Source organism: Plecotus auritus (genome assembly GCF_963455305.1).
Source record: "Plecotus auritus genome assembly, chromosome: 5".
Taxonomy (NCBI): Eukaryota; Metazoa; Chordata; class Mammalia; order Chiroptera; family Vespertilionidae; genus Plecotus; species Plecotus auritus.
This window is the reverse complement of record NC_137776.1, coordinates 109,911,581-109,937,656: the sequence shown is the minus strand read 5'-3', so window position 1 is coordinate 109,937,656 and position 26,076 is coordinate 109,911,581. Positions and strand designations below refer to the sequence as shown.

Genomic DNA, 26,076 nt, shown 5'->3' with positions numbered 1-26,076 from the left:
TTCTTTTTCTTCTGCTTGTTAAAGCAAGCCCTGTAACATTTATTATACTGGTTTGGTGGTAACAAACTCCTTTAATTTCACCTCCAATTTTAAATGATAGCCTTGCTGGGTAAAGTAGCCTTGGTTTTAGGTCCTTGTATTTCATCAATTTGAATATTTGATGCCAATCCCTTCTGGCCTGAAATGTTTTTGTTGAGGAATCAGCTGACAATCTTATGGGAGCTCCCTTGTTGGTAACTGACTGCATTTCTCTTGTGGCTTTTAAGATCCTCTCTTTGTCTGTAACTTTTGGCATTTTAATTATGATGTGTCTTGGTGTGCACCACTTTCGGTCCATCTTTTTTGGGACTCTGTGCTTCCTGGATTTGTCTTTTTCCTTTACCATGTTAGGGAAGTTTTCAGACATTATTTCTCAAATAGGTTCTCAATCCCTTGCTCTCTCTTTTCTCCTTCTGGTACCCCTATCACATGGATGTTATTATGCCTCATGTTGTACCAAAAATCCCTTAAACTATCCTCATTTTTAACAGTCCCTTTTTCATTTTGATGCTCTGATTGGGTGTTTTTTTTTCTACCTTGTCCTCCAAATCCCTGGTTTGACCCTCTGCTTCATCAGGCCTGCTGTTTATTCCTTCTAGTGTATGCTTTATTTCAGATGTGGCCTTCTTTATTTATTACTGGTCCTTTTTATGGCTTCTATATCCTTTTAATGCTGTTGAACATCCTTATAATCATTGCTCTGAATTCTCTGGTAAATTGCTTACCTCTACTCCATTTAGCCCTTTTTCTGGAGTATTCTTTTGTTCCTCATTTGGGGCCTGTTCATTCGTCTCTGCATTTTGGCTGCCTGTTTGCATTTGTTTGTATGTATTAGGTAGGTCTGCTATGACTCCCAGTCTTGGTAGGGTGGCCTTATGTAGTAGGTGACCTGTGGGACTCAGTGGTGCAGTTTCCCTGATCACTACCACTGGGTGCTCTAAGAACATCCCTTGTGTGTGCTGTGTGGATGCTCCTGTTGTAATTGAACCTTGATTGCTATTGGCCTGTTCACGTGTGAGCTTGACCCTCAGGCTGGCTGACAGTGAGGCTCAACCTTTCAACACAGTGTGCAAGCTGCTGTGCAAGCGCTGATCATACGAAGTGGAATCATGTCCTGGGTGTGTGTAGAAAGGGGTTTGGTGCCTGCTGAGATCTCCCTGTGGATATGCTGCTTGTGCAGCTTATTGGATCCTGCTCCATTTTTGCGTAAAGCTGGCTACTGGGTGTATTGTTCCTGGGCCTCTTTGGAGGGACTCTGGTACAGGCCAATGTCAGACACTGTCTGTGATTGGCCCCAGCAATCTGTTTGGGGCTATCAGCGACCCACAAATTGTGGCTCCTTCTGCTGGGCCTGGGTGTGTGTAGAAAGGACCAAACTGTGCACCAAAGTCTGCTTTTACTAGCCTTGGGCCAAGGAGATGAGGCAAAGACTCAAAGCACACAGGGATCCGCCTCTGCCTGCAGGCTGTTTGTTAGTCTGTCACTTAATGGGCCTCTGACTGTAGAGCTCAGCTTTACATAAGCTCCACAGGGTGGGGCAAGAGGGATTCTCATGGATGGTGCTATTGCTTTCCCCTAGGCCCGTGGTCGGCAAACTGTGGCTCGCGAGCCACATACGGCTCTTTGGCCCCTTGAGTGTGGCTCTTCCACAAAATACCATGGCCTGGGCGAGTCTATTTTGAAGAAGTGGCGTTAGAAGAAGTTTAAGTTTAAAAAATTTGGCTCTCAAAAGAAATTTCAATTGTTGTACTGTTGATATATGGCTCTGTTGATTAATGAGTTTGCCAACCACTGCCCTAGGCTAAAGCTGCATGGATGGGAAAGGTATCTTCCGCAGTATGGGGGAATGACTCAACACAGGGATCCAGGCAGCTATCCTCTCAGCTCTCTCCCCAGAACTACCAATCCTAGACTCTCCTCATACAGCTCTAGTCTATTCTGCCCTCCCTCTGCCAGAGCCCAAGGTGAGTGGCTACAAATGAAATTTTGTGCATTGACCCTTTAAGAGGGTGCCTGAATTACTAGCTATCTCTTCCTGGTGAGCAGAAACCCTGCTGCTTTTCATAGCCAGATGTTCTGTGGACACCTTTCCTGGTTCTGGTGCTCTGAATGGGGAAGCCAGTTTTGGATTTAGAGCCCAGATTTGTCAGGGGGAAACTTCCCACAGTTGAGATCTCCCTCTGGAACTTCAGCTGCTGTCTGTGGGAGTCTGGCCAGCCCTCTTACGCACTTCCAACCAGTCTCGATGTGGCCTCTTCTTTAAGTCTTTGGTTATAAGGCTTCTCACCAGTTAGTCTTCCGTTGGTTATTCAGGATGATTTTCCTATATTTAGTTGTAATTCCAGTTTGGTCCTGGGAGAAGGTCAGTGTAGCTTCTACCAAATCTGCTGCCATTTTGGAAAGCCAGAAAATATTCTGAAGCACTACTTTGGTATTAATTTTTACAAATTACTGATAATATTGTCCATAGATTGATTATGACCTTAAAATCATATTTTTGCATTTAACTATATCATTAGTTATTTTAAAAGGTGAGATTTAGAAGGTACTGTTTGCTCTCTGAGTAATAATATCCACAATAACAAGACTGAAGTTATTTTCAGTTGTTAGAATATGAAAATTTATAACTTAGCTAGGCTGTGATGCTATATAAATATTTATAAAAGATCTTAAATAGAACTATACAACTGCATAAGCACTCTGTACAACTACTACATAATTTAACTCTTAAAACAAGCCATGATATAAAACATATAATAATCCCCAATTTTACAAATTATACAACATCCTTCATTGTTTTCTTAAAATTGAATTTACTGGGGTGACATTGGTTAATAAAATTATATAGGTTTCAGGTATACTAGTAAAATTCCATAATACATAATCTGTATATTGTATTGTGTGTTCACCACTCCAAGTCTTGCTTCCTTCTGTCACCATTTAACCCCTCTTTACTCTCTTTTATCTTGCCCTACCCCATTTCCTCGTGGTAATCACCATATAGTTATCTGTGTCTTTGAGTATTTTTTGGAAGCTTAATCCTTTCACTTAGCACCCCCAAAACCCCATCTCTCTGACAGCTGTCAATCTGCTCTCTGTTTCTATGAGTCTGGCCTGGTCTGATGGACAGAGCTGGGCTGGGGGTCTCCTCTGCCTGCTCACCACAACTGGGCCGTGATATAGGGAGAGCATACAGAGACTGCATAACCCTACAGGAGATCAATGCTTGCAGGAGGTCTTGGAAAGGAAAAGCTGGAATAAAATTGCAAGGTGTTTGGTCAATAAAAAGAAGATAGTGAAAGGGACTCCATGGGAGGAAATACTTGGGAGTAATAAACAGCTCATGGGGATATAAAGTAGAAATGCATGAAGTTTAAGAATACAAAAACCATTAAAATGAATACAAAGATGGTAACAGATGGTTCATTTAAAAATTAAAAGATTTTAAAAAATTAAAACAACTAAATACCTACCAAAGCAAAAAATTCCACAACACAAGAATAATAAAACTCCTTTTTAAAAGGCTGCTCATTTAGCCCATGCTTATGGTCAGGTGCTCCCACCACAGTCGGCTGCTCCACACCCCTGAAGCCCTTTCTACAATTTTACGTTACATTAAATGGTCTCTCACTGTCCTGAATACAAATAAAATATTTTTTACTTCCAAATCTAAGAAATTTGAAACCATTTTATTAGCAGCTCTTAACATGAAAACTAAAGTATTGAAAAGCTTAAAACCTAACTGGTCACCCTACTTCCCCTTTGCTGCAGCCCTCATGTGCTTTCAGGTTCTAAATATGTCTAGCACTGCCTTGAGCATGATTCCCTGATTAATAAGTAAGGCAGCACAAAACACAATTCTGTTTCCTTCTCAGCTTCCTCTTTGTGGATGCCATCCCATGAGCTAATCATCTTATGTTCCTCCTAACCTGCAGGTTCTTCTTGTACTTCCTAACCCTCAGAGGCTCATCCTAACATGCTCCACTCTGAACCAGCATTGTGGACTGTGAGGTTGAGATGTTGAAAGCATGAAGATCATGGTAACACATGTTAAGGAGTGCTTTGAATTTGTTAGATAATCCTATATAATAAAAGGGTAATATGCAAATAGACCGAACAACCAATCAAAGTGTAATATGCTAATGATATGCTAAGGCTGCTCAACCACTTGCTATGACGTGCACTGACCACCAGGGCAGACAGTCAACTGGCTGACCAGTTGCTATGATGTGCACTGACCACTAGGGGGCAGGTGCTCCAACCAGTAGGTTAGCTTGCTGCTGGGGTCCAGCTGATTGGGACTGAGCGAGATGGGCTGGACACGCCTTGGAGCCCTCCCGTGGTCCCTTCCTGGCCCAATCGTGCACCAGTGGGATCCCTCAGCCTGGCCTGTACCCTCTTGCAACCTGGGACCCCTCAGGGGATGTCGGAGAGCCTGATACCACAGGCCACTCCCTTTGGGAGGGCACCGGACGCAGGGCTCATGGCTGGTGAGCGCTGCTATGGCTGCGCCAGCCTCTCCCGATCAGGACTGACTGGGCGCGAGCCTGCGGCAGGCACAGTGGGGCTGGGATGAGTGGGAGTGGCAGGTAGGAGCTATAGGCAGCACTGGACTGCGGGTTTCAGCCCGATCCCTGAAGGCCACCCAGAGGGACCCCACCCGTGCACGAATTCATGCACCAGGCCTCCAGTGAGTTGATACAATACCAAGCCTTTGTGTACAATAGTCAAGCAGATTTGACTTTGGCGAAATATAGTAGGATAAACAGAATGGACCAACAAAGACTTGAACTTGGGGATGCAAAATCAGATATCTTTAAAAGCTGTATATACAAAACACTGTTAAAAAGGACTAATAAAAATCATAAGAAAGTTTCACAAGCAACAACTAACCAAATTTTCAAAAGATGTAGTTAGTTTCACAACTGGGAAAAAGAAGAAACTAAAAAGTGGATGGGATGCAGACAATTCTATATGGAAACAACGTTCATGGGTAAAATCATCATTAAGGAATTACTGCTAATTTAGTCGATGTGATAAATGTAATATGAATAAGTCAGAGATTATCCTTATTTTTTGGTGGGGATGATATAAATGGAAGTTTTCATAGGTGAAGTGTTATGATATCTGCAACTTACTTCCAAATAGTTGAACTAAAAAACAAACATATACATACATTTTTAGCAAAATGTTAATCATTGAACCAATATGATGAATATATTAATAGACACATTCTATTTCAACTTTTTACATATTTAATATTTTTCTTAACAAAAATACTAGGAAAAACAGATGTTAATGATGTTAGTGACCAGTCAACAGATTCAGTTAATTTTTCAAACAGCTCCTCACTTCTACCCTCTGACACATGAAACAAGGCTAGTTCAACTTAGACAGTTCTGGGATCCTGGTAGTGTCTCACCCCATTATTCAAAAATGCATAAACCCTGTAAGAATCAAGCCTTCGTTTCTCTCTCAACTTATAGAAGCACACTGCTTAACAAACTTAATGAGCACAATGCCTTTAAGTCTACCTGACTTAAGACTGTACTTTCCCCAATCTGCATTTAAATCATGAAATCGCCAGGAATCTGAATCGAGATTACAAATCTGTAACACTTCATAAATGTAAACAGCAAGTAAAAGCTTTTCTCTTTCAAAGGCAAAAAAGGGAACGAAAACAAGTCATTTCTAACCAGGAGAAAAGCTGGCTGACTTTTGAAGGGAAGTGGAAAACCCCCATACCTAGAACTGTTAGAAATAAAAACACTGTGACACATTAGCAAGAGGGGACAGAAAGTGGGTTCTTGGCAGCAAAGAACAAGAGAGACAGGAAAGAAATTCCACTTGACCTTTAAGGTATCACCAAAGTTCACTTTGAGTTAAAACAAAAACTCTAATTTGAAACTAACTATGGATTAAGACTAATTCTGGAGGAAAAGTAATTCTGACAGAACTCAAGACTTTTACATGAAAAAGTGCTTTCAGAAACCTTTCCATACAACCTTCCCTTTATTACAAGGACTGAGGACCAGCTTGCCATCCAGTCGATGTCCTGACTTCCCAATTCCCCACCAAATGAACTGCAACTGTGATTACAACACTAATAGTAGAGAAGCCACAGCCAATGTACTCTGCAAAGGGAATTGGGAAAAGCACAGGAAGCCTCTCACATGAACAACTCCACGCTTCCTAGTAGTTCATGTCAACTCCACCACTGTGCTTAGGTCAAACCACAAACCTTCCCACATTCAAAAATCAAAGTTAAGTCCATCTTCTAAGATATTCGTTACTTTCACAAACAGGAAGGGGAGAAAGATAAGAAAATAAATATTAAGTGTTAATAAGACACTTTATAAGAACAACATTAAGTAAAAATAATCCATTTCCTTAATGAACTTTGGTCTCCTCCTTCACTCAAAAGGCATTAAAACCTTATATAGACTTTCATAGTTTTAGAAAATGTGGAAGGAAGTAATGAAATTTATCAAACTATGCTAACACCTTGATCTAAGGTAGAGGTGACTCTACCACCTATTGAAAAACTCATATTTGTAAGTAAGAAAATTAATATATAAAAACTTTAGCTGGGAGAAAACCAAGATGGCATAGGTAAGCACCTAAACTGCTGCCCCGCACAACAATTTCAAAACTGCAACTAAAAGACAGAATGGACACCATCCAGAACCACAGGAAAGCTGGCTGAGTGGAAATTCTACAACTAGAAGGAAAGAGGAAAGCTCACGGAGAAGGAGTGGCAAAGGGCTGAGGTACGGAGATATGCGTGCGCAGGGAGGAAGGGCGGTGGAGTGCCTGGCTGGCTTTCTCTGGCGGGAGGGGGAAGGAAGCCCCTGACTGCACTGAACCCCAGTTCCGGGAGAAACCCTGTGGACCCAGGCTCATACAGGGGGAGTTTGGACTGTCAGGTAGAGAGAAAGGCACTCGGAGACTCAGAGACTCGGGGGAGCCGCAGTGGCAGGGGTCTGGAGGCATGAGTGCGCACAAAGACTGACTGCGGAAGTTGCCACAGGCTATCCCTAGCGGAAGGGAGTCAGAAGCTCCTGACTGCACTGAAACCCAGTTCCGACTGCACTGAACCGCAGTTCTGGGGACCCACGCTCTTACGGAGGAAATCTGGACTGTCAGGTGGAAACTCAAACTCGGGAACCGCGGAAGGCAGAGGTCTGGAGGCGTGCGAGCAAGGAAAGGACTGAGGGAAGCCAAGACTGTCTGCTCCGCCCTGAGACTCCACCCCTTCCAAGCTGAGCACAGAGGCTTTTGCAATCTGGCAAGGCTAATCCTATAAGGCTGTCTCCAGCACCGAAAATCTCCCAGCGTAGACAGAGCTGATCCTCACAGCCAACTAGCCTGCAGGTCAATTCCTCCCAGTGATACCAACAACAATCAAGACTTAACTACAAGGCTGTACACACAGTCTACAAAGGGGTGCACCAAGAGTGTCCACCTCAGGTTAACTGGGGAGGCTGACCCACTGGGCCATATAGGAAACCTAGCACACAAAGCTACCCTACCAACTCAGGGAAGCAGTGAAAAATGGGGAGATGAAGAAACAGATCACAAACAAAAGAAATGGAGAAAAACAAACAACTGGATATAGAATTCAAAACCACGGTTATAAGGCTTTTCAAGAATATTCTAGAAAAGGCCGATATATATAATGAGACCCTCGAAGATATGAAAAAGGACCAACTAGAAATTAAACATACACTGTTCAAAATATTATACAGAGACCCAACAGCAGACTAGAGGAACACAAGAACCAAGTCAAAGATTTGAAATACAAAGAAGCAAAAAACACTCAACCGGAAAAGCAAAAAGAAAAAATCCAAAAAGTTGAAGATAGTGTAAGAAGCCTCTGGGACAACTTCAAGCGTACCAACACCAGAATTATGGGGGTGCCAGAAGAAGAGAGAGAGCAAGATACTGAAAACCTATTGGAAGAAATAATGACAGAAAACTTCCCTGACCTGGTGAAAGAAATAGACTTACAAGTCCAGGAAGCGCACAGAACCCCAAACAAAAGAAATCCAAAGAGGACCACACCAAGACACATCATAATTAAAATGCCAAGAGCAAAAGACAAAGAGAGAATATTAAAAGCAGCAAGAGAAAAACAGTTAATTACCTACAAGGGAGCACCCATATGATTGTCAGCTGATTTCTCAACAGAAACTATGCAGGCCAGATGGGAGTGGCAGGAAATATTCAAAGTGATGAATAGCAAGAACCTACAACCAAGACTACTCTATCCAGCAAAGCTATTATTCAGAATGGAAGGTCAGATAAAGAGCTTCACAGATAAGAAAAAGCTAAAGGAGTTCATCACCACCAAACCAGTATTATATGAAATGCTGAAAGGTATTCTTTAAGAAGAGGAAGAAGAAAAAAGTAAAGAGAAAAATTATGAACAACAAATACATAACTATCAACAAGTGAACCTAAAAATCAAGTGAATTAAAAACCTGAGGAACAGAATAATCTGGTGAATATAATAGAATCAGGGGCATAGAAAGGGAGTGGACTGATAATTCTCAGGGGGAAAGTGGTATGGGGGGTGCAGGAAGAGACTGGAGAAAAATCGTACACCTATGGATGAGGACAGTGGCGGGGAGGTAAGGGCAAAGGGTGGGATGGGAACCGGGTGGAGGGGAGCTATGGGGAGAAAAAGAAGAAACAATTGTAATAATCTGAACAATAAAGATTTATTAAATAAAAAAATTAAAAAAATAAATAAAATAAATAAAAACTTTAGAAGAAATTCCATCTTCTAGGTATAGGGCATGAAGAATTCCTCTAAGGAGACATATAAAAAATGCTCAGTCACTAATCATCCAAGCAATGCAAATTAAAACAACAATGAGATATCACCTCATACCTGTCAGAATGGCTATCATCAACAAATCAACAAATGACTAGTGCTGGTGAGGATGTGGAGAAAAGGAAACACTAGTACACTGCTGGTGGGACTGCAGACTGGTGCAGCCACTGTGGAAAACAGTATGGAGTTTCCTCAAAAACTTAAAAATGGAACTGTCATTTGACCCAGTGATCCCATTTCTAGGAATATATCTGAAGAAACCCGAAACTTTCTTCAGATAGAATATATGCACCCCTATGTTCACAGCGAAATTTACAATAGCTAAGATTTGGAAACGGCCCATTACATATACGTTAGTACACTTGAGGTTGTTTTACAGGTGGCACTGTTGTTGTTTTTTTAAATCACTTCTCTCAGTTGTCATATTAGAAGATTTCAACTGTGCTATTTATCTTCAAGTTTATTTCTTCTGCCATCTCAAATCTTTCCTGATCCCTATTAGTAAAATTTTCACTTCAGTTATTGTTCTTTTCTGAGAATTTCCACTTGATTCTCTAAAAAAGTATTTTATTTCTCTTTATTGATATTCTCTACTTGTTGAGTCATTATCGTGATTTATTCCTTATTTAAATGTGGTTCCATTTCTTTGAAATGTATATTTAAATAGTTTTTTGTACATTTTTGTCTTCTAAATTAATTGTCTGAGATTACTCAAAGATAGTTTTTTAAAAAAATATATAGATTTTTATTGATTTCAGAGAGGAAGGGAGAGGGATAGAGAGATAGAAACATCCGTGATGAGAATCATAGATAGGCTGCCTCCTGTACACCCCCTACTGTGGATCAAGGTACAACCCTGGCATGTGCCCTGACTGGGAATGGAACTGTGACCTCCTGGTTCATAGGTCGACACTCAACCACTGAGCCATGCAGGCTGGGCTCAGTGATAATTTTTACTGACTGCTTTATTTCATAAGTATGAGTCACATTTTTTAAAATCTTTATTGTTCAGATTATTACAGATGTTCCTCCCCACCCCCATAGCTCCCCTCCACCCGGTTCCCACCCCACCCCAGGCCCTCACCCCCTCAATGTCCTCGTCCATAGGTGTAAGCTCTTTGTCCAATCTCTTCCCGAACCCCCCCACACTCCCTTCCCCCCGAGAATTGTCAGTCCACTCCCTTTCTATGCCCCTGATTCTATTACATTCACCAGTTTGTTCTGTTCATCAGTTTTTTATTCATTTGATTTTTAGATTCACTTGTTGATAGATATATATTTGTTGTCACTTTGTTGTTCATAATTTTTTATCTTTACCTTTTTCTTCTTCTTCCTCTTTTTAAAGAAAACCCTTCAGCATTTCATATAATCCTGGTTTGGTGGTGATGAACTCCTTTAGCTTCTTCTTATCTGTGAAGCTCTTTATCTGACCTTCAATTCTAAATGATAGCTTTGCTGGGTAAAGTAATCTTGGTTATAGGTTCTTGCTATTCATCACTTTGAATATTTTGCCATTCTCTTCTGGCCTGCATAGTTTCTGTTGAGAAATCAGCTGACAGTCGTATGGGTACTCCCTTGTAGGTAACTAACTGTTTTTCTCTTGCTGCTTTTAAGATTCTCTCTTTGTCTTTGCCCTTGTCATTTTAATTGTGATGTGTCTTGGTGTGGTCCTCTTTGGATTCCTCTTGTTTGGGGTTCTCTGAGCTTCCTGGACTTGTAAGTCTATTTCTTTCACCAAGTAGGGGAAGTTTTCTGTCATTACTTCTTCAAATAGGTTTTCAATATCTTGTTCTCTCTCTTCTTCTGGCACCCCCATAATTCAGATATTGGTACGCTTGAAGTTGTCCCAGAGGCTCCTTACACTATCTTCATATTTTTGGATTCTTTTTTCTTTTTGCTCTACAGTTGGGTGTTTTTTGCTTCCTTGTACTTCAAATCTTTGACTTGATTCTTGGGATCCTCTAGTCCAGTGGTCGGCAAACTCATTAGTCAACAGAGCCAAATATCAACAGTACAACGATTGAAATTTCCTTTGAGAGCCAACTTTTTTAAACTTAAACTTCTTCTAACGCCACTTCTTCAAAATAGACTCGCCCAGGTCGTGGTATTTTGTGGAAGAGCCACACTCAAGGGGCCAAAGAGCCGCATGTGGCTCGCGAGCCACAGTTTGCCGACCATGGCTCTAGTCTACTGTTGAATCTCTGTATATTATTCTTTATTTCAGTCAGTGTATGCTGAATTTCTGACTGATCCTTTTCCATTTTTATTTTTATTTTTATTTTTTGGCATTCTCACTAAGATCCTTGAAGGTCTCACTAAGTTCCTTGGAGGTTTCTAGAAGATTCTTGAGTAACCTTATAACTGTGGTTTTGAACTCTATATCCCATATTTTGCTTTCATCCATTTCTTTCATTTGTGACATGTGCTTTGTCTCCGCATTCTGGCTGCTTCCCTGTGTTTGTTTCTATGTATTGGGTAGCCACTAAGTCTCCTTGAGTTGATAGAGTGGCCTTGTGTTGTAGGTGTCCTATAGGGCCCAGTGGCTCAGCCTCCCCAGTCACCTGAGGTGGACACTCTTGGTGCACCCCTTTGTTGGCTGTGTGCACAGTCTTGTTGTAGTTAAGCCTTGATTGCTGTTGATATCACTGGGAGGAATTGACCTCCAGGCCTATTTGCTGTGAGGACCGGCTGTGTCTACAATGGAAGAGCTGCTGTGCAGGAGACACCCTTATGGGGCAGGACTTGCTTCAGTGGGGCTTTGGTGCTCACTGAGTCTGCCCCTTGAGTGTGTCACTTATGAATGTGAAGAGTTGTAATCTGGTATGGTCTCACACTGACCACTGGATACACTGGCTCTTGAATCTCCAAGGAGGTACAAAGCCAGCCACTGCTTGGGGGTCACCCAGCAGGAGCTACAGAGGAACCTGAAGATTCCTCCTCTTTGTATCAGGTTTGGAAATGCCCATACAAGGCCCAGCTGTGTAGCAAGGCAAGCTGCTGCTGCCGGATTGATTGCTTTGGGGCTCCCTGACCTAGCTGCTGCCTGTTTGACAAATTTTAGGCTGAGAAAGGACAGGCCATTCATATACAAAAGGTGCTGCACACAGCTTGGGTGGGGTTATAAATTGGGTGGGACAGGGTCTCAGAGAATCACCAGGGTGGAGCAAACAGCAATGGCTGCCAGTCAGCCCTGCACTGGAGAGTTCCCCATGCAGGAACAATGACAACTGCGCACACCTCTGACTGAAAGAAAGCTGCCCTTGCGTTCCTGTTCCAATGCCAAACAGTCCAGTTTCTCCCCATATGTGCCTGGGTCCCCCTGAGTCTTGCCCGGAACAGGAGTTTGTATCTCCCTCCTAATTAAAAAAAATAGCGCACCTGGGTGCCAGCCCCTTCCATGCCTCTGCACCTCCTACCAGTCTCAATGCACTTTCTTCTTTACCTCTAGTTATAGAACTTCCACTCAGACAGCTTTCCCACTGTTCTGGATGATAGTTGTTCTGTCTTTTAGTTGTAATTTTGATGTGGTTGTGAGAGGCAGCAAGTACAGGTATTTACCTATGCCGCCATCTTGGTTCCGCCCCCCACATTGTTTCTTTATATATTGTAATTTTGTCTGTTGGTATTTCAGACAACAAAGACTTTGGGGATTGTGATTTTCACTCCTGAGGGTTGCTGTTTGACTGTTTTTGTTTAGTATACTTGTCTGGACTAATTCTGTGACACCTCTATTTTTCTTAAAACAAACTTCTTAATATTCTCTTTAAAAAAGAAAAATGCCAGTACCTTTGGCATTTGTTACTAGTTCATTCATTATGTGCTTTAATTTAAATGTAAAAACCTGGGTCAATCCGCAGGCTGGAGGACAAGTACACATCCAGGCAACTAACACCTTTTCATCTTTTAAAAATAAATTAAACAAAAATTACAAAGACCCTGTAACTTAAAAAAAAGAAAGATTTTAGTGCTCACTTGAACCGCCCTTCTCATGCACCCCAAGTCAGTTTGATTTTACTTGTCTGATTTTTCACTATTTGTCCCGGAGCGCGAGTGGCTTTAATTCTGACAGATGAGAGGGCATCTACCTGAGACCATGGCTGAAGGTCCAAGTCCAGTGGGGCTGTGAGGGCGGGCGGGTTGGTGTGTGGGTAGCGAGGTGTAGTCCTGACATGGGATCTTGTGAATAGTGCAGATAACTTAGTTCCCTGCCCCGGGGCATTCTGAGTATTGTATTACCGCCCCGGGGCACTATGGGTAGCGTAGTTCCAGCACCAGGGCATTCTGGGTATTGTAGTCCCGCCCTGGGACAGTGTGGGGAGCGACCCACACGCCCCTTGGGAGTAGCTTGGCGGTGGTGACTGTTCTCCGGGCGTGTGGTGGGCGAGGTAGGTTCGGCCGCCAGTTCAGGGGAAGGACAGTCGGGAAACCTGGGAAGGGAAAACTTGGGAAGTGTCGCCCTGGCCCAGAGGTGTGATTTCTCAGGGCGGGGTAGGGGGCTGGGGTCCCAGCGTCCTGTCCTGTTGGGGCCTGGAATAATACGGGTGATTTGGGGAGCAGACGTGCCTAGAGCTGTGGGTTTGCGGCTCGGGCTTCCTTCTGGGTATTCATGGAGCGCGCGGCCGGGTGGTGCCCGCCGTGCTGGTGGAGGCGCTGCTTGGCCCCGCGGACCCGGGTTTGGGAGAAGCGTTGGCTTGCAGACTTATTTGGGGTGGGGCGTCTGAGGCCAAGCGACTCTGTTAGCGGCCTCAGGACGTTGCGGGGAGGTTGGGGTCCTGGCGGGGTCAGTATTCCTGCTTGCGTGGGGCTTCCCTGTGTCCGCATGGTTCCCGCCGGTGCGGGGGCCCTTCCAAGAGCCTGGGGTAGAATAAGTGAAATGGACCCCATGGGTAGGGAACCTCCCGCAAACCCCACGGGCGGCTGGCTGACCCCTGAATTATAGGAGACGAGGGAGGGGGAGGCGGTAAGAATCTATCCTTAAGTTCTTATTTGCAACTTTTCATTATGAAAACATTGCAAGCATGCCTAGATGTGGCCATGAGGTTCCATGGATTCATCGCTCAGATTCACTATTTAACATCCAGAACCTGTCCTCTCCCCCCAAATCTGCAAGTGTGCGTCTCTTTGGGCGTTGTCTCTACCCAGGAGCCTATTAGAGGCCTGCCATCCTGCATCTGTAGGGAGAGTTCAGATCCAGGTGCGCCCCTTTCTCACGGAATCTGTCCTCATTGTGGAAAAAGGTGAAACTGGCGTCTAGCACATGCTAAGTGCTCAGGAACGTTATTTGTGCGTTTGCTAAACTCCACCGGCACATAGAAGATGATGTCGTGCTAAGTGTTGACATGAGCTCAGAGCAGGTTTTTGCTAAAACCCACCCCTTGCCTCTGTAGGGACATAAAAGCTTCCTGGTTCTGATACTTTAGTGAAGAGGACCCCCCTGCAAGCGTGGGGGTTTCCAGCCTGCCCTCTGGGCTGGGAGAGAATCCTTTGGCTGGAGTTGCCTCTCTCTTGCTCAAGTCTGCCCTGGTGCACCCCATGCTCCCCCCATATCCAGGGGGATTGCCTGTTAGGGTGGGGAGAAGAGGTGTGGGGGCCTGGCAGCCCCTTCTCAGGTGGGCAGCACTCCCCTGTGTTCCTGTAGTGCTTTTGCCCATAACAGAGGGCTGCTTGCTTTGCTTGTCCCTGGTACCTGGTGTGTAGTTTTCCTCTGTGGCTCAGAGCTGCAGGTGGTTTCCCAGGGGCTTCCCAACTTCTCCAGGGCACTCATCCCGACCCAACTGTTCTCTGGGCCTCAGAGCCCTGGCTAACCAAAGATGGTGAGAAGTAGTGTTTGATTCTGTGCACTGCATAGTTTATTTCCTCAGCCAGCCTTGTACATTAGGTAGTAGAATTCTCATTTTATAGAGAGGGAAATGGTATAATAACTTTTACCTTGGAGCCAGCCGTTTTTTAACTTTCAAAGTTTTAATGAAAATGTAAAAGCAGGTGCTCTACCTTTCAAATTTGTCTCTCATGCATCTAATGTGATAAAGATAGAACATTTGTTCCCTTTCTCCTGATCCTTTTTCCCAGTCCCTAATGACATTAACTTCTGTTGATGATAGTAATGACACTAACAGAAGGCAGGAATCAGAATCAGACCAGCCAGTATTTTTAGTTTATCCCCTCTCCTTTTTTTTTTTTTAAAGAGATGGTACAAACCCAGACTATTATGTAAGTGTTAGAGTGATAGCAACTAATTAAAACTAAAAACACAGAAGAAAACACAACAGTCTAAAGGTTTAATAGTCCTTGTTTTTTAAAATGCCTCTGAACTTTCATTTTGTATAACCAAGGAATAGTAGTTAGAGGCATAGGTTAGCCATGGGGCTGGCTGGGGTTCAGGAGGGGTCACTTAGATTTGTTTTTCTCTGTTTGTACCTAGAGACTGCCAGTCATATTTTCTTCCAAGGGCATAAAGACTTTTTGACTCTTGCCAAATAATAAAAGAAGTTTTTATTTTTCTTTAGGAGGAAGATGGAAGAAACTGTGACTATTAAGTAAGTTACACTAAATTCTGCGTGCTCCTTCCCAGAAGATAAATTATATGCATTTGTAATATCCCTCTTCTTTTAAGTTTTTTTTTTCCTACTTTTGGGGATGTGAAGGGAGATGGGTTATTAAATTTAAAATTATGGAAATCTGACAATAAAGCCAAAGTAGTGAGAATACTGTGGGAGCACCTGTGTGCTCAGCTTCAGCAGTTGTCAACATTTTGCTCTTCGTCGTAGTTTTCTCTGCTGAAGTACTTTGCAGCAAATCTCAGATAATACTTTACGGGTAAATACTTCAGCATGCATCTCTTTTGTATAAGGACTTTAAAGAAAATAAGCTTTATACCACACATATATATACCCAACAAAATTAACCCCAATTTATCAATGCCATCTAATATTCAGGCTGTGCTCCGTTTCCTCAGTTGTCACAAAATGCATTGCTGCAGTTCAAGCCTGCTCTCAACAGCCCAGGTGAGGGGCACGTGCAGGACACTATTGGGAGTCTGCCTTCTGAATGCCCCTGCACTCTTCTCACCCATTCTGCCCCTGCCATCTCAGTGGCAGGATTCTACCTCTTGGCACAGACTGCATGACCTCAGGATTCTTGCCTCCTTGAGTTTTCCAGATTTCCCAGTAATCTGATGAGCTGTTAAGTCTTGCCCATTCTTTCTCCTCTTCTCCTTTCTCCTCAGCATATTGTCTTCTCCCATGTTCCAGTTCATCTACTTCCTGTTACAAAAAGGTCCTCCTCTCTTTATTGTGGGTTCTGAAGTCAGACTCTGGGGCTCCACTAGTATTGACTCTGTGACCCTGGGCATCTGCCCTCATTCGATGTCCCTCCCTATTTCCCATCAGTAAAATAGGGCCTAATAGCAATGTCTGGGTTGGAGGGAGAAAGGTGATCTTTGGAAGGGGTGAGGGCACACAGTGAGTGCTCAGGGAGAGTGTGTTAGGTGATGGTGAGTATCCATTCGGAACTCACCAAAGAGCCTTTCAAGAATCATTGTCACCCTTCACTCCAACTAAACTCTGGTTTACAGCCACAGGGTGATCTACTCCAATCCATGCGGTTTTATTCCCTCATGCCTTTATGCTTCACACGTTCACCCTTGTTAACTGGCTGAGATGGTTCTCCAATGCAAATATTTCTGAATGTTCTCTGGCAGAATTATTCCCAGAGCACTTGTACGTGAGGACTTGAGGGCTTGCCTGGTGCATTCCGATGGTCTGACTGTCTCGCTGGTTGAGATAGTTCTCTGAGGGACCTTGTCTGGCTCCTGGCTCCTCCTGGGTCACTGCTTGGCACCCAGATGTGAGGATAATGAGGGGTTATCCTTTCTGCCTGGAAAGTGACATCTGTGGGGGGAGTGATGGAAACTCAAGTGGGAAAGGGGGTTGGGCTGTTATTTGGGAGGGCTGTGGGTGGCAAGGTAAGAGGTGTGGAGCTTTGGTCCGGGACCCACTGCAGGGTTTTGAGCAGAGGAGGGTCATGATTTCTTCATTTATTGCCTCATCTCTCTGCTCCCATTTTTAATGAAAGTCATCAAGAGAGCCCTAGCCAGTTTGGCTCAGTGGAAAGAGCGTCAGCCTGCGGACCGCAGGGTCCCGGGTTTGATTCTGGTCAAGGGCATGTACCTTGGTTGCAGGCTCCTCCCTGGCCCAGGCCCTGATCAGGGCTCGTGTAGGAGGCAACCAATCTATGTGTTTCTATCACATCGATATTTCTCTCTGTCTTTCCCTCTCTCTTACATTCTCTAAAAATCAATGGAAAAATATCCTCGGGTGAGGATTAAAAAAGAAAAAGTCATCAAGGAAATGGTCTATACTTGATAAATGCAGTTTTTCTCCATCCAATGTCTAATTTCAGATATTTTGGGATTTTTCTAGATAACTTATTATTACTTATTTCTTATTTAATTCCATTCAGGTCAAAGACAAAGTATGTACAGTGTCAGCCCTTGTAAGTTGGGAGTTATTTCATGACCCAGTGTACTCGTATATATCTTGCCTTGCTGAATGTGCCCTGGGTCCTTGAAAAGAATATATTCTGTAGTTGTTGGGTGTTGTTCTAATACTATGTTAGCTCAAGTTGCTTGATTGTTATGTTCAGATCTTTTATTTTCTAATTGTTTAGTTATTTTTATCAATTTATTTAGCAATAGTTTCATTATTTTAGCAACTACTGTGACAAGGTGTTAAATTCTTCAAGTAGGATTGTGGAATTTTCTGTTTCTCCATTAATTCTGTGTTTTTTTTTCTTCATATATTTTGGAAGCACCGTTATAAAATGCATATACATTTAAATGCCTTTAGTATATTTTCTGATGAATAGACTCCTTTATTATCATGAAACATGTCTTTGTGTCTCTGGTAACACCCTTTGTTTTGAAATATACTTTGTCTGACATATTACCACTCCTAACTTCTTATGCTTACTGTGTGCATGCTATGTCTGTTTCCATATTTACCTGAGCCGTGTCTATATTTACAGTGTGCTTCGTGTAGACAGCATACGGTAGGGCCTTGCTTTATTTTCCAATCTGACAGTCTGTGCTTTTCAATTAATTGGTGGGTTATTTAATGTAGTTATCAATATGGTTAGATTTAGGTCTCTACTATTACTGTTGGTTTTCTATTTGCTTCCTCTATTTTTTCTTCCTGTGTTATTACTTCTGCCTTCATTGATTATTTTTTGGAATTCCATTTAATTTAATTTATTATAATTTAGATACCTCATAGAAGTGGAATGATGCAACATTTGTCTCTTTATGACTGACATATTTCACTTTGCATAATGCCCTGAAGGTTCATCCAGGAAAAGGCAGGATTTCCTTATTTTCTAAGGCTGAATGACTAATATTTTATTTTATGTTTTTACTACTTTCTCTTTATCCATTCACCCTTTGATGGACATTCAGGTTGCCTCCACACTTTGGCTAACATGTGTATGTAAATATCTCTTCACGATCCTGTTTTTTAATTTCTTTGGGTATATATCCAGAAGCGGGATTAATGTATCATATGATACTTCTATTATTAATTTCTTGAGCAACCTCCATCCCTACTGTTTCCCATAGTGGCTGCATCATTTTACAATTGTACCAACAGTCGACCAGGGTTTTTTCTCACGTTCTTTGTAAAACTTATTTCCTGTGTGTGTGTGTGTGTGTGTGTGTGTGTGTGTGTGTGTGTTTATAATGGCCATTCTAACAGGTAGAGATGGTATCTTTTTAAAAAAGTATATATTTTTAGCCGAAACCGGTTTGGCTCAGTGGATAGAGCGTCGGCCTGCGGACTGAGGGGTCCCGGGTTCGATTCCGGTCAAGGGCATGTACCTTGGTTGTGGGCACATCCCCAGTGGGAGGTGTGCAGGAGGCAGCTGATCGATGTTTCTCTCTCATCGATGTTTCTAGCTCTCTATCCCTCTCCCTTCCTCTCTGAAAAAATCAATAAAATATATTTAAATATATATATATATATATATATATATATATATATATATATATTGATTTCAGAGAGGAAGTGAGAGGGAGAGATAGAAATATCAATGATAGGAGAGAATCATTGATGGGCTGCCTTCTGCATATCCTCCATTGGGGATTGAGCCTGCACCCTGAGCATATGACCTGACTGGAAATCTAACCGTGACCTCCTGGTTCATAGGTTGAAGCTCAACCACTGAATCACTCCTGTTGGACTAGAGATTATCTTATTGTGATTTTGATTTGCATTTTTCTGATAATTTATGATGTTTAGCATCTTTTCATGTGCTATTGGCCCGAAATGTTTATTCAAGTAGTTTGCCCATTTTTAGTCAGGTTATTTTTTTTTTTTTAGTTAATGTGTTGTAGAAGTGCTTTTAATATTCTGGATATTAACCCCGTATATGGTATATGGCTTGCATCTATTTTGACCCATTCTGTACTATACCTTTACACTGTATTGTTTCTTTTGCTGCACAGAAGCTTTTAAGCTTAGTCTCATTTGCCTATATGTGCTTTTGGTGTTATTGACCATTACATTGTCATTCCATTTTCCCTGTTTCCTTTTTATAGTTTTAGGCCTGGGTCTTAGCAATTTTAATAATTGCAAATAATCAACCTATTTCTTAATAACCTTTATAGTTTATTGATTTTTTTCCTGTTTATTACTTATTATCTCCTTGCTAAAGTTTTGTCTTCATTCCTAGCTTCTTAAAAGATGTGAGCTGGTTCTTGCCTGTTTTGCTCAGTGATTAGTGTTGGTCAAAGGCACTCAAGGGCACCTACCTCGGTTGCAGGTTCCCCAGCCCCAGTAGGGGCACTTGCGGGGGGCAACAAATCAATGTATCTCTCTCATGTCAATGTTTTTTTTTTGCCTTTCTCTCTCCCTCCTCTCTCCCTTCTACTCTCTCTAGAAATCAATGGAAAAAAATATCCTTGGGTGAGTATTTAAAAAATAAAGGTGTGAGCTAATTTTTTTTTTTTTAATTAAAAAATGTCTCCTTTTCTGGTACATTGATTTTAGGATATAACTTTCCCTTTAAGAACAGCTTCAGCTGTTGTATTAGTTTGCTAGAACTGCCATAACAAAGCACCACAGACGGGGTGGCTTAAATAGCAGAAATTTATTTTCTCACAATTCTGGAGGCTAGAAGTTAAAAATCAAGGTTTTAGCAAAATTGGTTTCCTTTGAAGCCTTTCTTTGGCTTGTAGATGGCTTTCTCCCTGTGTTTACATCATCTTCTCTTTGGAAATCTCTGTTCAAATTCTTATAAGGATACCAGTATATTGGATTAAGGCCCACCTTAATAATGTCATTTTAACTTAATTACCTCTTTAAACAACCTATAGCTAAATATAGTCACATTCTATAGTACTGGGGGATGAGGGCTTTTACATATGAATTCGATAGGGGACACACTACAGCTCATAACTCCATGCCACAAATTTGGTTAGTTGTGATATGTTTTGACATGTATTTATTAGAATCATTCAGTTCATAACATTTCTTCATGTCTCTTGGAATATTTGTTTTCATCCATATCTCCTTTAGATCAGTATTGCTTAATTTCTAATTATGGAGGTCTTTCTAGATATCTCATTGTTACTGATTTCTACTTTTATTCCATCTTGGGCAAAGCACATACTCTTTAAATGTAGTCCTTTGAAATTGGTGACTTGTTTTATATGCCTCAGAATGTCATTTACCTTGTGAAGAGTCTGTGTGTACTTCTGCACTTGGGTTTAGTGTTCTATAAATTTAAATAAGATCAATACTGCTTGATAGTGTTTTCAAACCTTCTATTTCCTTACTATTTACTGTCAGTTTGTTTTTTCATTTACTGAGAAGCATAGTGAGTTTCTTAACTCTGATTATGATTTTTTTCTTTTTTTCACTCAGTCATTTTTTTCTTCAGGCATTTTCTCCTAATCTATGGTTTGACTTTTTATTTTCTTACCAGTATCTTACAGAGCAGAAGGTTTTAATCTCAACAGAATCCAACTTACCAATTTTTTTCTTTCATTGATTGTGCTTTTGGTGTCCTATCTGAGAAGACATTGACACACCCAAGGTCACCTAGATTTTCTCCCATGTTATCTTCTAGGAGTTATAGTTTCACATTTTATCTTTAGGTATGTGATCCACTTTGAGTTAATTTTTGTGAAAGGTGTAAGATCTGTGTCTAGATTCTTATTTATTTATTATTTGGCATGTCAATGTTCAGTTATTCCAGTGCTACCATTAATGGAGAAGACAATCCTTTCTCCATTGAATTTCCTTTGCTCCTTTGTCAAAGATCAGTTGACTCTATCTGTGTGGGTATATTTCTGTGTTCATCATTTAATTCTGTTTATTATTTTATCTGTTTTTAATTTTTTTCAACTACAGTTTACATTCAGTATTATTTTGTATTAGTTATAAGTGTACAGAATAGTGGTTAGACAATCATATGCTTTACAAAGTGGTCCCCTCGATATTTCCAGTACCTACCTGGCACCATACGTAGTATTGCAATATGCTAAACTTACATCCCCATGACTATTTTTTAACTACCAATATATATTTTTATTTTTTTTGCCGTGGCTTTATAGTCAGTTGTGACATCCAGTTATGTCAGTCTTCTGCTTTTGTTCTTCTTCAGTATTGTGTTGGCCTTCCTATATAGTCTTTAGAACCACTTTATTAATATACTCAAAGTCAGTTGCTGGGATTTTGATGATGGTTTTGTTGAATGTGTATAGACCAAGTTGGGAAGAGCTGACATCTTTAATACCGAGTCTCTCTTTCCATGATGTGGACTATCCTTTTCCATTTATTTAGATCTTCTTTGGTTTCTTTCAGCAGAGTTCTGTAGTTTTCCTCATCTAGATCTCATACAATTTTTTTTAAAAGATTTATACCTAAGTATTTCACTTTACTGGGAGTTAATAGAAATGTCCTAGTGGTTTTAATTTCACATTCCATTTGTTGATGGCTGGTATATAAGAAAGCAGTTGACTTTTGTATATTAACCTTGTATCCTCAATCTTGATGTAATCACTTGTTCCAGAAATTTCTTGTTTATTCTTTGGGATTTGCTACATAGACAATCAGGTCATCTGCAGACAAAGGCGATTTTATTTCTTCTTTCCCAATCTGTTTATCTTTTATTTCCTTTTTTTGTCTTCTTACATTAGCTAGGAATTCTAGTGTGATATTGAATAGGAGTGCTGAGAGCAGACATCCTAATCTTGTTTCTGATCTTAGCAGGATAGCATCAAGTTTCTCATAATTAAATATGATGTTAACTGTAGACTTTGCACTCTTTACTTAAGCACTAGAGGCCCAGTGCATGAATTCATGCACAGGTGGGATCCCTCAGCCTGGCCAGCAATTGGGGCCAATCGGGGAGCCGGCCAGCCTCCCACGGTCCCTCCCCCCCAACCCTCCCCATCCCCGCGGGAGGTTGGCTGGCTGGACCGCCCCCACATTGGGCCGATCTGGGGAGGAACTGTGGGAGGTTTGGCCAACCAGGGGGAGGGACCGCAGGAGGTTGGCTATGGGAGTGCACTGACCACCAGGGGGCAACTCCTGCATTAAGCGTCTGCCCCCTGGTGGTCAGTGTGCATCATAGCAACCAGTCGATGGGTCGTTCAGTCGTTTGGTCACTTAGGCTCTTCAGAAGGGGATGGGCGATGGTATCCCACATGGGACAGGCCTCCCTCCTAGTGAGAGGTGGAGAGACAGTGGGCATAGCCCATTCGTATCCTAAGCCTAATAAAATTAATACTGATTACTTAATGCCATCTAATATCTAGTCAGTGTTCAGATTTCCATGATTGCCTCAAAAATGTCTAAATGTTGCCCTAGCTGGTTTGGCACATTGGTTAGAGCATTGGTCTGCAGACAGAAGGGTCACAGGTTCAATTCCTGGTCAAGAGCATGTACCTCAGTTGTAGGTTCAATCCCTGGCTCCAGTTAGGGCACATGAGTGAGGCAAACCAGTCAATGTGTCTCCCTCACATAGATATTTCTCCTTCCTTCCCTGTTACTTCTCTCCCTCCCTCCCTACTCCCTCCCATCCATTTTCTCTAAGGATCAATGGAAAAATATTTTTAAAAGAAGTCTAAACAAAGGTCCCCTCACCTTGCATGGATCAATGTCTCCTCATCTTCCTTTAATTTCATAAGAGTGTTTGTACACTCCAGCTCACACTCCCTTTCTCTCCCTTCCTGCCTCTGCTATTAACTTGTTGAAGGCTTTACATTTTAAGAAAATTACAAATATGTCAATTCACCTCTCAGTACTTCGACTGCATTTCTTGACTCATTTTCTCTATATCTAGAATATCATGATCACACCAAATAATATTCACATTAATTCTCTAACATAATTTAATACCCAGTTGTCATTCATAGTCCCCAAAATGTTCATTTGTGCAAACAAGGCCTATACATGACATCTGATGAGTGGTTTATCTCATATGCAGCTTGGTATTAAGAAAAATCTCTCCTATTAAAAACTTCTTTATGAAATTGATTTGTTGAAGATCTGGGCCATTTGCCGACTGCCCATTCTTAATCAAGACATATTTCAATTCTTGGGAAGCTAATCTTGGATATAAGTGGAGGGGAGGTTGAAATAAGGTTATGTCTTCCACCCTGCTTCAAGTCTCCCCCCAAATCTGCATTCTGTGAAGCCTCTATTTTTAATTTCCTGGGTCCTGACCTTTAGCCTCAGGGCAGACGTGGATGCGGAACTTCTGTTTTCACTATGATAGTCACTTTATTTCTCAATGTGAATGCTCACCTGTGGCCACTCTGAGGCCCTTTCCTCTTAATTGAGTCTGCACAGTGACAAAGTTTTACCAGCTGCTGTGGGCTTCACTTAAGCAGGCATTGGGGCTGAGCCCACTGGTGGCCCAGCTCTGGGGCCCTATTTACAGGACATTGGTTAAGGGTGAGCTACTGCCTTCCATACCTCCCCTCACTCGGGCTGAACTGGGATGCTAGATGGGACCTCCCTTCTAAGCATCCCTCCACTGCTCTTCTCTTTCCCCAGCTCTGCCTGTGCCACTTGACTCTTCTCTAGGAAGAGCACTCAGCGACCAGGAATATGGCTCCAGGGCTCCTGACAACCAGGGATAAGGTGAGTCCTGAAATTTCTTTCCAGCTCTTGCAGATGGCCCCATCGCCTTTTCTTGTCCTAATACCTTGCTAGTATTAGGCAATACCCAACCCTGACCTTGGAAGTGTGGCCCATCTTTCCTGGAGCCTTTTCATTCAGGACTCAGGAATTCACCAAGTAGCAAACTTAGATTGCAGTTAAATTAAAAATACTGGACATTCGTGCTTAAGTGCCCAGTGACTCCCAGGGCCTAATAAAGTGGAGGAACGCTGTCAAGGGAGGAAGTGACTGTACCTCCTCCGCCTCCCCGCCATGGACTTGGCAAGTTGAAGAGCTGTCGAGGGAGGAAGTGACTATGCCTCCTCCGCCTCCCCCCCTCCCCCCATGGACTTGGCAAGTTGAAGAGCTGAGGAAAGGAATTTCTGTTGCAAAAGACTGGAAGCATAGTGTGTCTCAGTCTGGGTGACTCACCATATGGGAAGCTTGGAGCTGCCAGTGACCTTGGGTCACATCATTTTTCTGTGTAGAGGGAAGGGTGCTGAACTGTTTTTGTTTGTGACTCAGATAGATTTAGTTTGACTGGACCCATGCTTTATATTTAAATGAGTTTCCACAAATTGGAAGATTACACCTAAAGGTCTGGATTGCCAACTTCTCTGAGAATAGATTATTTCCCACTGTCCTACAGCTACACTCTTGGGCAGATGGCTAGTGGCTGGAGACAAACAGCATCTCCACTGTGTAGTCGTGCCCCTTCGCCCCAAGGCCGAGTGCCTGCTTCACTCACTCATTACTTGCCCGGCCCCTGAAGGCTTTGCCTCATCTCCTCTGAGCCTGGATGGAGACAGTTCAGACTCCTGAAAGCCAGGCTGAGGAGTATGGACTTGAACTTGGAGCAAGATGGGCTTTGAAGGATTTTGAGAAAGAGTTTGCCATGTTGAAATCAAGGATTTGGAAATATATAATGGAATGGATATAAAGATGTCCTAATCTCTCAGGCAGTATGGGAGCTTGTCATAATCAGATGCAGTTAACATTTACTGGCCACCTGAATAGATGCTGTGGGCACTCTGTGCTGGTTACACCAGTAACTCAACGTAGCGTCAGCTGTGCTCATTCAGATTTGTATTGCCTGTTCTATAAAGAAGGCAGATTTTTTTTTTTTTTTTTTGCAAGATGATCTAAACTTCATGTTAATACTGGGCTCATATGGTAGATATTTGCCTATTACTGTATAAGTTAAAAATCTGGTTTTGATGTTATCAGACATCATTGAGAGCTGTGTGTCCCTCAATTGTCAAATCTTTTATACCTTTGAGAAAAAAATGTGTATATAGTGTATACAATTCAGAATGTTCCCTAATGTAAGAGGGAAACTTTTCCTTTGTACGTTTCACTTTATCATTTATAGTGTTAATAAGAGAAGCATTCTTGGCCAAAATGAAATGCTGTACCAGCTTACTTTCCCCATACCTACTCTGCCATTTCCCATGGGACCCTTAGCATACCCTGAACTTAATTCTGTCTGTGACCAACAATTTTCCCTTTGATTCGCTTCCTCGTGAAAAGTTGATACCAGGTAAGAGCATCAGAGTGGGTTAGTTTTTAAGGTGTAGTTTCCATACCTGGAAGAGTGTCAGGCACTCAACACACTTGTTTCATAAAAAGACCAAATATTAACTAATTTTGAAAGAATGAAAGAACCAAAGGGGTTTGTTTTGCTATTTGTTATTTGAGGCATAGAAATTACATGTTTTAGGATTCTTTAAATTGTTTAGCACCCTTGCAACAGCCACACCCATTCTGACCAGTGACCTGTTCTCAGGTGAGAATGATAGGCAAGTTCCTTCCCGATGTCACCCCAACTTTACTGGGCATGTGTCTATTCTCCCTGTCTAGTCCCGTCCCCCACTGATCTGTGGGGAATAGGCTGGTGGCTCCCTGGGGAGTGTAAAGCTTTAGCTTCCTGGTGAAGCTGCCCAAATGACATACCTATAATATTTGGCTTTGCAGGGAGGGGAAACCCCAAAAAAGCTGGCTATAGACCTGCAGAGGACTATGCAATTGTTCTTGTTT

General features: G+C 42.1%; 1 protein-coding gene across 6 annotated transcripts in view; it reads left to right on the top strand.

The window, feature by feature from the left end:
* Positions 1-13,165: 13,165 nt before the first annotated feature.
* ZNF169 (zinc finger protein 169) overlaps positions 13,166-26,076 on the top strand; it is a 42,412-nt gene continuing 29,501 nt past the window's right edge. For 3 of the 6 annotated variants that reach the window (XM_080668731.1, XM_080668730.1, XM_080668735.1), the window contains exons 1-3: positions 13,166-13,263; positions 15,385-15,414; positions 23,935-24,021. In XM_080668731.1, the coding sequence (XP_080524857.1) occupies positions 23,989-24,021 (33 nt within the window). In that variant the 5' untranslated portion in view covers positions 13,166-13,263; positions 15,385-15,414; positions 23,935-23,988. Of the gene's footprint in view, positions 13,264-15,384; positions 15,415-19,807; positions 19,834-23,934; positions 24,022-26,076 lie in introns of all 6 variants that reach the window. The other 3 variants (XM_080668732.1, XM_080668734.1, XM_080668733.1) reach the window with 3 other exon arrangements.